Here is a 13,508-nt window from a genome sequence, read left to right on the forward strand (position 1 = left end):
AGGGTCCATTCCTCCACTACTACACAGTCTTTGGGAGTTATCTCTGCCTGGAGTATACTGTATTCATTTACATTTCAACAGCCTGTTCTAAGCTGGCTTCGGAAACCATATGTGTTGGTAAACTGTTCATAACAGTTTCCTTTACAAAAAAAAAAAACAAAGCAAAATCCTAAGGGGTTGGGGTGTGTGTTTAATCTCATAATGTACATTATAGAAACTAAATAACTATATATTATATGGATATGATGTAATATAATACAACATTATGATGATGATAATGACGATGATGCTACATTTACTATCTGGGTAAGCAGTTATAGGGGAGGTAGAAGAGAACTGAATGTAGTCTAGTGTGCATGCTAACTAGTTTTTAAAAACACCTCCAAAATCTCCCTAAATGGGGTCAATGGGAAAATGATCTGTCAGGGTCAGGTACAATAAAATACAGTCAGGGCCAGAAATATTGGAACAAAGATAACTGTTTTGGCAGTTGGCTTCTGTACACCACCACATTGAAGTTGAAAGGAAACACACCCAGATGGGAGCGAAGTCAGGACTTCCAGCTGTAAATCAAGGGGTTTGACAAAAGTGGGGCACTAACCATTCAGGAAGGACAGCCAGTGGCATACACACACACCCATCATTGGTGGCTCATAAGTAATGGAACAAATGGCTGACAAGCAGCTGCATGGCCAGGCATGGCCTGTTTCCTGGATACCCCATGACCAATCAAGCAGATAAAAGGCCTGGAGGTGGTTCTGAGTATTACATTTGCATTTGGTAGCTGTTCACTGGAACCCCGAACACGAGGTCCAAAGAGGTGTCCATGCGAGTGAAGGAGGCCATCATTAGGCTGAGGAAACAAAATAAACCCATCAGAGAGATCGCAAAAACAGTGGGAGTGGCCAATACAACAGTTGGGAACATCCTGAAAAAGAAGGACTTAACCGGCAAGCTCAGCAACAGCAAAAGGCCTGGCAGACCACGGAAGACAACTAAAGTGGATGACTGCAGAATTCTGCTCATGGTGAAGAGGAACCCTTTCACAACATCTAGCCAGGTCAAGAAGAATGTCATTGTCAACATCTACAGTCAAGAGATGGCTTTATGAATGTAAATACAGAGGCTTCACAACAAGGTGCAAACCACTGGTAATACTCAAGAACTGAAAGGCCAGATTAGCCTTTGCCAGCAAACCCCTAAAAAAGCCTGCCCAGTTCTGGAATAAGATTCTTTGGACTGATGAAACCAAGACTGACTTGTACCAGAATGATGGGAAGAGAAAAGTATGGAGAAGGAAAGGAATAGCTCATGGTCCAAAGCATATCATATCATCTGTCAAACATGGTGGAGGCAGTGTTATGGCATGGACATGTATGGCTGCCAATGGAACCGGGTCACTGGTGTTTATTGATGACCTGACTGCTGATAAAAGCAGCAGGATGAATTCTGAAGCGTATACTTTCTGCTCAGATTCAGCCAAATGCTGCCAAACTGATAGGATGCTGCTTCATCTTGCAGATGGATAATGACCCTAAACATACAGCCAAAGCTACCCAAGAGTTTCTCCAGGCAAAGAAGTGGGATGTTCTTCAATGGCCAAGTCAGTCACCTGATCTCAACGCAATAGAGCATGCTTCTCACTTACTGAAGACAAGACTGAAGGCAGAAAGACCCACAAACAAGCAGCAACTGAAGGCAGCTGCAGTAAAGGCCTGGCAAAGCATGTCGAGGGAGGAAAGTCAGCATTTGGTCATGTCCATGGGTTCCAGACTTCAGGCAGTCATTGACTGCAAAGGATTTTCATCCAGGTATTAAAGGCGATCCTTAAATTTGAAATGATGTTGGTTTGTTCCATTACTTATGAGCCACCAACGATGGGTGTGTGTGTATGCCCCTGGCTGTATGTCAGGGTGGACACTGAGCCCATAGAATCCCAGAGTAGTTCTGATTCTGAGGAAGAGCAGTCGCTCCTGGGAGAGGAGCGCGCTCCTCTTTCCCAGGACCAACAGCTGACAGAGATTCCTCCCACCAGCATTCCTAGTTTAGTTAGCAGTCCAGGGAGAGACCGAGCACAGATAGCAGACTTGGTGGATGCGCGACGCAGACACAGAGAGCAGCGCCAGATGGAGGGCGCGGAAAGGAGGCGTAGTGCCCGGTTGGCGCGCAAACAACGGTTGCGCCCAGAGGTTCCAAGGGAAAAGGGGAGAGACTCTCCCTAGTCCTTAAGTTCAGGGGTCTGCCAGTAATTCCCTTTCAAACGGGGACCAACTGTTCCAACTTAGGGCATAGGTACTGTGCTGCTCAGATCTAGTTGCAAACGGTATAGTTGTTAAGTTGTAAAAGAAGAATAAAGCTTTGAAAGGAATCCCTTTGTCTGTGTCTGGACTTAGCTACTGGATTAGACTGAGAGAGCCCTCCAAGGAGCCCTTGACACTGTACTTCCGGAATGGTTAGTGCCCCACTTTTGTCAAACCCCTTGAATTACAGCTGAAAGTCCTGACTTGGCTGCCATCTGGGTGTGTTTCCTTTCAACTTCAATGTGGTGGTGTACAGAAGCCAACTGCCAAAACACTTATCTTTGTACCAATATTTCTGGCCCTGACTGTATGTACTATACCTTAAATACAGCATATTAGGTTAATGAAGGACTAATACCTATCATGAGGTACAAATAGCGTTAATGTTGACTAACAGACATGATAGTGCATAGGAGGAAAAGTGTGTGGTGGGGGTCTAGATTTTTTTATATCCTTATCTCTGTACTGTCAGTGTCTAGAAGATTAATCCTCACTCCCCCACACATAAATCTGGTTCTTCCATAGTACCCATCAGCTTTAATCTTGCTTGCAAATAGGTCTTTTGTAACATGCAGACTCCTTCATGTATGTGTTTGTATCACAAAATGCTCATACTACATGTGGCTTCTTGCCTTATTCTTGCAAGTCTCATGTTGTCCTGATGAAAGAAATGCTGAACATTCATTTTTGCTTATGTTACTTAAAGGTGCAATTCTGTACACGTTGCATCCATGCTGGCTGGGGAATGCTGGAAGCTGTTTTTTCTGTCTAAACATGCATAGGATTGCATCCTAACTGTCTTGGATTCCATTTGAAATTGAATGGTGTTCTGTGTGTTTTAGTACAAGAACACTTGAAGTAAGGACAATTTATATCTGCTTACAGCTGTTGTCCAGAGTAACTAGTTTTTCTAGTTGATGCACAGAGTGGCAGTAAGCACCAATGCAAGAGGCCATATTGTTTCCAAGTACAAAACAGAATCTTACAGAACATAAATTGAAACCAAGCCACAACAGTCAGCGCCCTTCTTACTACTCCATTGTACTTAGATTTGGCATTTGACATCTGGATTAAATAGTTTGCAGTCTGTGAGCAGCATCCAGGTGCAATAATAATTGTTCACTGAGTCACAAACTATCATTTGCTTCCTAAGGGTAAGATTTTGCAGAGAGTTGAGAGTTCCATAGGGGAGCCACAATCGGGCTTAGATTCACATAATCTAAGAGAGCCGTTGTAGCGTACTGGCTAGCATATTAGACTGGGACAAGGGAGACCTGGGGTTAAGCCCTCATTCAGCCATGAAGTTCACTGGGTGACTTTGGGCCAGTCACTGACTCTCAGCCTAACCAACTTCACAGAGTTGTTGTGAGGATAAAATGGAGAGGAGGATGACCATGTATGCCGCCTTGTGCTCCTTGGAGGAAAAAGTGGGTTATACATACAACAAATAAATAAATCTACCTTTGTATTGCAGAATCTCCTGTTAATCCAATATAAAGCTTCTTGCAACTTGTTCTAGTTTGAGTTATTAATCCTTGAAGTTTACTTTATTTATTTGATTTATGCCCCACCTTTCTACCAGAAAAAGTTGCTCAAGACCATTGTATTTATTTAGTACATTTATATCCCACTTTTCTTCCATCATGGAACCCAAGGTGGGATATATGGAGTTTCCAGGTGATCTCCTATCCAGACACTGACAGACTCAGACCTGCTTAGCTCCAGCAAGCTGGCTGCATTATTTGCCCTGTGAAGAGACTGTCAGTGGTTACATCTGTCCAAAATTGTATACATCGTTCTTAATGGCTTTGCACAGTGGAATTCATACTTCAGCTGATAATCCAAGAACTACCTCTACCTTCAGAACATCTTCATTATGTTGTTGGCTTTCAGTGCCTTTCAACATGTATCCTACCACAGCGCAGAAATGTGTGCACTTTTTCTTTGTCAGGTGCTGTGTGACCTTTGTATCTCAAACACCCGCTCTTTTAACTGTTGAAAAATTATAAACAAAACTTGTGGAATTATAAGCAAACTAGTAGTGGAATATATGAAGGTTTTGCTTTTTGCCCTCATAGATAATCCGTTGTATAAACTCTTAGGAAAAAGGAATGTGCACAATAGTTAAACAGTGGAAAATGGATACCTGTTCACCATTTGAGGTAGAATGAATAAAGGGGCAAGCAAGGTCTCTTTCAGTCCCTGTGGCTGTTTATCCCACCCCCCAGAAATGTACCTAGGGGAACACTGAGACTGGCTCTTCAGGTCCTGTGCTTTGCCTGTCTTTCCACTATGTGAATGTGATTTGAGATTAGGATGAGGACAAAGATTGCAGGGCAGGAGTGTTTGAGTCCAAGGGCCACTCTTGATCTCTTCCTAAATACCATCACAGGGATGGTGGTCGTGGAGGTGGAATGTCTGAACAGCCTCCCTGTCATTTGGGACTGCTGACTCTTAAGTCTTGTCTGTAATGAGGAGAGGGAGGAACCCAAGGGAGAAAATAAGAGGCAAAGCCTCAAAATGATTCTGAGAAAACTGTTTTTTTTAATAAAATAGTAAAATGCCCAACATGTTTCAATGAAGAACTTCTTCACTTCTTTAGGGGCTCACAAATACAGTTTACTTACTAAGGAAATATCAATACCATTTAGAGGCTTTGCCTCTTCCCCCACCCCCTTTTATTTTCCACTGTAGTGAGACCATATCCCAGTGCATTTAATAATATAGCTTTTACTGGGCTAGTTTGCTCTCTCATGAAGTCTTCCCCTACTGGCTGCCCTCTGTCACAACTTCTTAATAAAGTAGTAGGTATGTTTTATGTGTGTTTTGAGTCTGTGAAACCATCAGCATTACTATGAAAGCCAGATCAGACAATCTAGCATTTTTCTAGCTTTTTCCTCTAGTCTTTTTATTGGCATTGCATAAGCTAACATATGAGCCGGGTGCTTCATACAAATCTGTTCTAACAAGCAGGAGATTGTTATTTATGATCAGAAACAGACTGGTCAGAAACAGACTGTTTATTCAGGTGGACATATTCAACCCACCCTGCCCCTTTTGTATTAGACATTTCTGTAATTGCATAAATCTCTCAGTTCTCATTTAGTAAACAGAAGCCCCTAAATTTGATCCACTTCATACTTCACAAGGCGGCATCATAGGTACACTATTTTTTTTTGTAGCACACAAGTATGAAAGGGGATGCACATCGCCAAATGCTTGGGGATATGCAGTGAACACATAAAGGGGAGCTAAGATTGGTTCTCGAATCTGGGCAGATGCCCATTATATATTTGGAGATGCACATCTGCCTTTCACATTTTGTGTTTACTGTGGCAGGCTCTGTTCAAAACTCTGGAGTACCTGCAGTGCCATGTGAAGTTTCTTGGAGTGTGAAAAACACTAGTAACTTATTTTATTTATGCATTTATTTATTAGTACTACTTGTATACTTCTTAATATAATAAAATCTCTAAGTGGTTTACATACAAAAATATTAAAAATCACAGTTAATAGTACATATATAATGCAATATAAAACTTTAAAAAGTAACTTACAATAACAAGGTAAGATAAAAAGAAACAATAAAAAGAGACAGTTTGTTCAGTGGCACTTTTCACTCTGTTGTTTGACTGAAGCTGCTACTGTAGGAGTGGACAACTTGTGGCCCTCCAGATGATTTGGCCTACTACTCCCATCATTGCTCATCATTGGCTATGCTGACTAGGAAATTGTAAGCTAAAATATCTGTAGGGCCATAAGTTGCCCTGCCCTGCCCTACTGACCATCTCAGTGGCAGCTTTAATTTTTGTACCTGAAGTGGTGCCCAGTGACAGAGACTGGAGGCAAGGAAATGGTGGCCCCACTGCATTCTGCTGCCCATCTAAGGTGTGATGATGCCTGCTAGCCTAGGTGGCTTTCAAAGGGGATTAGGCAAATTTGTGGTTGATGGGTCTGTTAACTACTATGAGCTATGAACGCTAAAGAGAACCTCCCCTGTTCTGGGCAATATACTTCTGAATAAAAGATGGCTGGGGATAAACAATGAGGGAAGGCTGTTGCTCTCACCACGTTCTTATGGTCTTCAAGAGGCATCAAACTGGTTGGTCATTTGCGGAAACAGGACGCTGGTCTAAATGGACCCTCAATCCGATCAAGGAGCTGCTCTTGTGTTCTTAATTCATGGCCCTGGATCAATTACCTTACACAGGACACAGTCTCTCCATCTCACTCGATGGCCTTGTAGGCCCCTTCCAACCCCACTATTCTATGATTCTATGATCTCTTCCAAGCTATGTTCACACATGCACTTCCCACACCCTCTGCTTGGTGGTGTTATGCCACAAAACCAAACATGTGCAAAGCAGTACCTATAAAAGGTACCAGGAAGTTTTGCTGCATTCTTCCCCTACCTAGAATGCATACATATCTCAGTTCTATACATGGACTGTTGGGGAGATGAGCATACCTGGTTGTGTTCAGGTACTATGAAGGCGAGAGATACTGAATGAGTGTATTAAAACCCTTATCCCCCTCGAATTCTTCACAGACCTGCCATTAGATTAAAGATGCTGCTGCTGTTGCTTATTTAGCTGGTGTGAACATGTAGGGCTTTCCAGTGCTGTTTTCAAATACACTTAACTCCCAGGTGATTATGATAATAAGCATGTCTCATGAGTATTTCTGCTTGTTCCCCAGTTGACTCCGGAGTGGAAACCTTGGCCGAGTTTATGGCAAGCAACAGCATGACAGACATTGTGAATCGGAACGGTCCTGCCACTCCACCCAACACCCTTCACCTGCGCTCCTCCCACAACGAACTGCTGAATGCTGAAATCAAGCACACGGAAGTCAAGAACAGCACCCCTCCAAAATGCAGGAAAAAATATGCACTGACTAACCTTCAGACAGCCATGGGCCTTTCTGATCCTGCTGTGCAGCCCCTCCTGGGAAACAACTCCTCCAACATAAAGCTGGTGAAGAATGGAGAAAACCAGCTTAGGAAAGCAGCAGAGCAGGGGCAACAGGATCCCAATAAAAACCTGACTGGTCCAACCACTGCTGCAGGCATAAACATAACTTCTGAGAAGTTGGAGGGGAAAGAGCCAAACCAGCAGGATTCCTCAAGCAGTGAAATACTGCCAACACAACGCCGGAGAACCAAGAGCTTCCTAAATTACTATGCAGATCTCGAGACATCAGCTCGGGATGTTGATCAGAATTATGGGGACAGCCAAGTGACAGGGGAAGAGAAACTGTCCTCTCAGTGCAACAGCCAGGCATCCATGGTGATTGTGAATGGGGATGCGTTGCCTCGGAAACAAAACTTGTCAACGAGTCCAGAAGATGGACAGGTAGCGACCATATCATCAAGTCCAGAGACGAAAAAGGATCATCCAAAAACTGGCGCAAAAACAGATTGTGCGCTGCACAGGATTCAGAACCTGGCTCCGAGTGATGAAGACTCTAGTTGGACAACACTATCGCAAGACAGTGCTTCACCGGGTTCGCCAGATGAAACAGGTGTGGATGCTCTCTTTATGTGTTTTGTGGGGATTGGGGAAATACTACGTGCTTGAGTAAATGTGTGCTAAGTGTGACGTTTAGGTCAACCTATCAGCAGGCTTCAAGCGCTGCAGCTGAGATTCCAAATATTGCTGAGCGTAATTTTTTTTACCGTTACACAGGAGCTTTTTATTCTTTAGCATTACAATAACTCATCTATATTGTTTTCTTAAGACTTCATTCTTGGTCTTATATAAATGGCTAAGGTAAAACTCAAGGAATGATTACGGTGGTTGCGGCACAAAACATTTTTTTTAAAACTCAGCTGGGAGAACTAGCATTTCTTTTGGTTCTTTGAGACTTGTTGCTTTTCATTTATTTATTTTATTTGCAATATTTATATAGGCTGCCCATAACAACGTTTTCTGGGGCTCACAAAGCGTAAAATAATCAGATATAAAAACCAAAAACAGCAAACTGCAGCCTCCATGTTCTTGTTAGCAGCAGAGAAAATAAAATCTAAGTATACAACATCAGTAAAAACAAAAACAAATCACAACTAATAAAGACAGCCTTAAATTCACACACAATTTTAAAAGGCCTTAGGGAAGAAAAGATATTCACCTGGTGCCAAAAAGATCATAAGGGAGATCCACAATGAGGGTGTGTGTGTGTGTGTGTGTGTGTGTGAACCCGAAAAGGCCCTCTCCCTGTTGCCTATCTGCCTCACTTCACATGGTGGGGGCACCTGGAGCAGGGCCTCTGAAAGGAATCTCAAGATGCAGGTAGGTATATCCAGAAGGAGGTGATTTTTCTGTTAAAAGTGTGTATTATCACCTGGTAGCCCAATCCTAATAACATGTTATTTCAAAATGTGCATTGAGGACTCTGGGACTTGGCTTCCTGATAAGTATGCTTTGAGTTGCATTCTGAGCTGGGTGATATGTGGGCGTGCAGTACAATTTGAAGAACTATGGACCTGACCATCAAGCATGATAAGTATGCCAACTGGTGCTGTGACAGCACATAAATTTTCAAGTTGTGCCGTTAGTTTTCAGGGAATGAGTTACAGATATATAGAAAGTGGACTCAGATTTTTTTAAAGCTCTTATTGTTTTAAATGCTTCCATATAGTTTAAATGATGTGGGCTTATCATTCCCTCTATTTCCAGTGTTGAGGTGTTAAGTGCTGTTGCTTATACAGCCAAAATGGAACTTACCAGACACGCAAGAGGATTTTATCCATAGGCTCAGGGGAACCCAAAAGTTTGCAGAAGTACAAAATATATTTAGAAAAAATTCTCAAGGAGGAAATACCCCCTGCCCCAACAATCTAGTGAGGACTGGCTGGGCTTCATGGCCATGAAATGCTGACTGACTGTTGGGGGAGAACAGAAAACCAGGTGGGAGGAGGAATGGAATGGAGTATCCTGGAGGAGGGCATAGCTGGCTGACTGCAACAATAAACAGGAGCATTCAACACTGCAACATTTTGTTACAGGTCCTACTTGTGTTTCTTTAATTGCCCATGTGAGCAGAATTGAAGCGCCACCAGATTTAGAAAGTATAGTGTTTTACAGCAGGATCTATGTTGTACAACTCACTACTTTGAGAAATTCAGAAACCAGCTAAATGGCCTCTCAGTCTCCAGCATGGTTTGTTGCTGAATTAGAATTCTGGGTTGTTTCTCCTTCAGCAACCCAGAGTACCAGGTTCAGTTGCCACAGAACATAACCCAGGAACAGGGTGCTCCTGGGTTGTTTACCAAAATGGAAACAAAGCGGAAGTGGCGAGCGGTTGGGAGGTATTACACTCAATCCCGTGTGATTCCAACTACCCATGGTTTAAGCAATCATGCAAACCAAGCCAATATATATCTTCCCTTTTAGAATGCCTTCTAAACCTTTGAAAATAAATTGTTCAGTTGTATGCATTCTGTACATTTTAAGTGCCTTGCTGAGGAGTTTGAACTGCATGCTCTTACTATCCTTTAAAATTGTTTGTTGGTTTTTATTGTTTTGAGCCTTTAATTTCTGGAATATTCATACAGTTGTGTACGATTGATTTGATTGCCATCTATTGTGACTTGACTTCAGATTTTAACTATTTGCTACTAGTATGCTTGTACCATGGGTTGTGCTTCTATAATGTGTTATTCTAAAGATCTTTGCTACAATCCAGGATACTATGTATGTGTGTGAGAGAGACAGACAGACAGACAGACAGACAGAGAGGGGGTGGGGAGCTCTGTTTACACACCCCTGTTACTATTAATGGGAAGTCTGTGCTCACTGGGAGCTTCATGCACATGTAAGAACATCCATGGGGCTTTGGAGAGGAAGCCATATGCTTGACCTGCTTGGGGCTCACATGCAAGAAGATAAGACCTTAGTGCACTCCTTTTGACACAATTAAATTAGGTTTAACTTTTTCCCACTCTAATTGCCAGCACAAGGAATGCAGGGCTTTCACCATAAAGATGCAAAAGAGAGAACGATGCCACCCTGTGTCCATGAAGAATTCATGGCCAGTGGCAGTTTTCAGTTTAATACCCCAAGCTCAGGTTATGTGTAACTCTAGTCTTTTCTTATCCAGGGATTCATAAATACACTCACCACACTTGCCATGACATATGGCCTTTTTGGCTCTGGTGAGTATGACAAGCACCGGCCCGCCTCCTGAACTTGGAGCAAAGACACATTTAATATCACATGTAGTTTCACCTTCAAAAGGTGGGGCCCTCTAACTTCCTAGAATAGCTGGAGATGGGTGGCATTATGTACATTTGCCCTAGGGCAGGGGTGGGCAGAAAGTAGTTATCCAGATGTTTTCCTGACCATTTGCTATGCTGGCAGAGGCTTCTGGGACTTGAAGTCCAAAATGTCTGGAGATCTTCCTTCTGCCTGCCTCTGCCCTAGGTGCATGCCCAAAACAAATCAATATGATTTATGGCACTTAAATGTGAATAGCTGGATACCAGCCAATAGTTAATATCAGTGTAGCCTCCTGTAGAAAATAGTTAAAGGAAGTGTGTGTGTGTGTGTGTGTGTGTGTATGTACTGCTAATACCTGAAATTTGGTGATATCAGCATATGAATTTTGAGACTCACACACAATGTTATTACTATCTCAAAGCTCAGAGATACACCAATGAATTTTGACAGTTACCTAAATGAGATTGTTAGCATTCACCAGCATATGTCCATCAAGCAGGGGTATACGCTAGAGGATGCTGACATTCACAAAATTATTCAGGGATTGCAAATGTTCACCAGGTTTCAGACATGGTATTCTAACCTGAACTACTCAGACTAACAAACTGCGTATCCAGCTGGAAAAACTCTTCCCATTAAGAAGTAGCTCAGGTCAATCCTTTAATAAAACCAAAGATCTTAAAATGCCAAAATGTTTTTAAAACTTAGAACATCAAGATAAAAAAGTAATAACCATCCACATATCTAATAGAGCATTACTTCTGCCCTACTGAGTGTAGTTTTAAGATTTTGTGGGGTGGTATATATTTAATCCCACTTCATGGATCACTGCCTTGTTGTGGTGAAGGGGCTTGCGTAACTCAGTGAAGCCATAAGCTATGCCGTGCAGGGCCACCCAAGACAGACAGGTCATGGTGGAGAGTTCTGACAAAATGTGGTCCACTGGAGAAGGAAATGGCAACCCACTCCAGTATTCTTGCCAAGAAAACCCCATGGAACGTATCACAAGGCTAAAAGATATGACGCCAGAAGATGAGCCCCTCAGGTCGGAAGGTGTCCAATATACTACTGGGGAAGAGCAGAGGGAATTTCCAAGTAGCGCCAGAAAGAGTGAAGCGACTGGGCTAAAGCCGAAAGGACTCTCAGCTGTGATGTCTCTGGTGGTGAAAAGAAAGTCTGATGCTGTAAAGAACAATATTGTTTAGGAACCTGGAATGTAAGATCAATGAATCAAGGTAAGCTGGAGGTGGTCAGACATGAGATGGCAAGATTGAACATCGACATCTTGGGAATCAGTGAACTAAAATGGACAGGCATGGGCGAATTTAATTCAGGTGACCATCATATCTACTATTGTGGGCAAGAATCCCTTAGAAGAAATGGAGTAGCACTCATAGTCAACAAAAGGGTGGGAAAAGCAGTACTGGGGTACAATCTTAAAAATGATAGAATGATCTCAGTACGAATCCAAGGCAAACCATTCAACATCACAGTAATTCAAGTCTATGCCCCAACCACTGAGGCCGAAGAAGCTGAGGTTGATCGGTTCTATGAAGACCTACAACACCTTTAGAACTAACACCAAAAAAAGATGTCCTCTTCATCATAGGGGATTGGAATGCTAAAGTAGGAAGTCAAGAAATCACCGGGATAACAGGCAGGCATGGCCTTGGTGTACAAAATGAAGCAGGACAAAAGCTAATAGAGTTTTGCCAAGAGAACATGCTGATCATAGCAAACATTCTTTTCCAACAGCACAAGAGGCAACTCTACACATGGACGTCACCAGATGGTCAATATCGAAACCAGATTGATTATGTCCTTTGCAGCCAAAGATGGAGAAGCTCCATACAGTCAGTAAAAACAAGACCTGGAGCTGACTGTGGCTCAGATCATGAGCTGCTGCTTGCAAAATTTCGGCTTAAATTGAAGAACGTCGGGAAAACCACTAAACCGTTCAGGTATGACCTAAATCATATCCCTGATGAATATACAGTGGAGGTGAGGAATAGATTTCAGGGATTAGACCTGATAGAGTGCCTGAGGAACTATGGACGGAGGTCCGTAACATTGTTCAGGAGGCAGCAACTCAATCCATCCTAAAGAAAAAGAAATGCAAGAAAGCAAAGTGGCTGTCTGATGAGGCTTTACAAGTAGCTCACGAAAGAAGGGAAGCGAAAAGCAAGGGAGAAAGGGGAAGATATATCCAACTGAATGCAGAGTTCCAGAGAATAGCAAGGAGAGACAAGAAGGCCTTCTTAAATGAACAATGCAAAGAAATCGAGGAAAACAACAGAATGGGAAAGACTAGAGATCTCTTCAAGAAAATTGGAGATCTCAAGGGAACGTTTTGTGCAAAGACGGGCATGATAAAGGACAAAGAAGGCAGGGACCTAACAGAAGCAGATGAGATTAAGAAGAGGTGGCAAGAATACACAGAAGAACTATACAGGAAAGATCTGAATGTCCCTGATAGCCATGATAGTGCGGTCACTGAACTTGAGCCGGACATCCTCGAGAGTGAAGTCAAGTGGGCCTTAGGAAGCATTAGTAACAACAAAGCTAGCGGAGATGACAGTATTCCAGCTGAGCTATTTAAAATCCTAAAAGATGATGCTGTTAAAGTGCTGCATTCAATATGCCAACAAATCTGGAACACTCAACAGTGGCCACAAGACTGGAAAAGGTCAGTTTACATTCCAATTCCAAAGAAGGGCAACGCCAAAGAGTGTTCAAACTACTGCACAATTGTGCTCATTTCACATGCCAGCAAGGTGATGCTCAAAATCCTACAAGCTAGGCTTCAGCAGTATGTGAACCGAGAACTACCGGAAGTACAAGCTGGGTTTCGAAGAGGCAGAGGAACTAGAGATCAAATCGCCAACATTCGCTGCATCATGGAGAAAGCAAGAGAATTCCAGAAAAACGTCTATTTCTGCTTCATTGACTACGCGAAAGCCTTTGATTGTGTGGATCACAACAAACTGTG

The 13,508-nt window shown here is 42.7% G+C and overlaps 1 protein-coding gene across 3 annotated transcripts in view; it reads left to right on the forward strand.

Moving 5' to 3' along the window:
• Window positions 1-13,508, forward strand: part of APBB2 (amyloid beta precursor protein binding family B member 2) — a 243,694-nt gene that overhangs the window by 118,906 nt on the left and 111,280 nt on the right. For all 3 annotated transcript variants that reach the window (XM_084856916.1, XM_084856917.1, XM_084856914.1), the window contains one exon: window positions 6,999-7,823. In XM_084856916.1, the coding sequence (XP_084713042.1) occupies window positions 6,999-7,823 (825 nt within the window). The remainder of the gene's footprint in view (window positions 1-6,998; window positions 7,824-13,508) is intronic.

The sequence above is a fragment of the Heloderma suspectum genome, chromosome 5, assembly GCF_057233095.1.
Source record: "Heloderma suspectum isolate Gila_16-S chromosome 5, 16-S_ref, whole genome shotgun sequence".
NCBI classification, from domain to species: Eukaryota; Metazoa; Chordata; class Lepidosauria; order Squamata; family Helodermatidae; genus Heloderma; species Heloderma suspectum.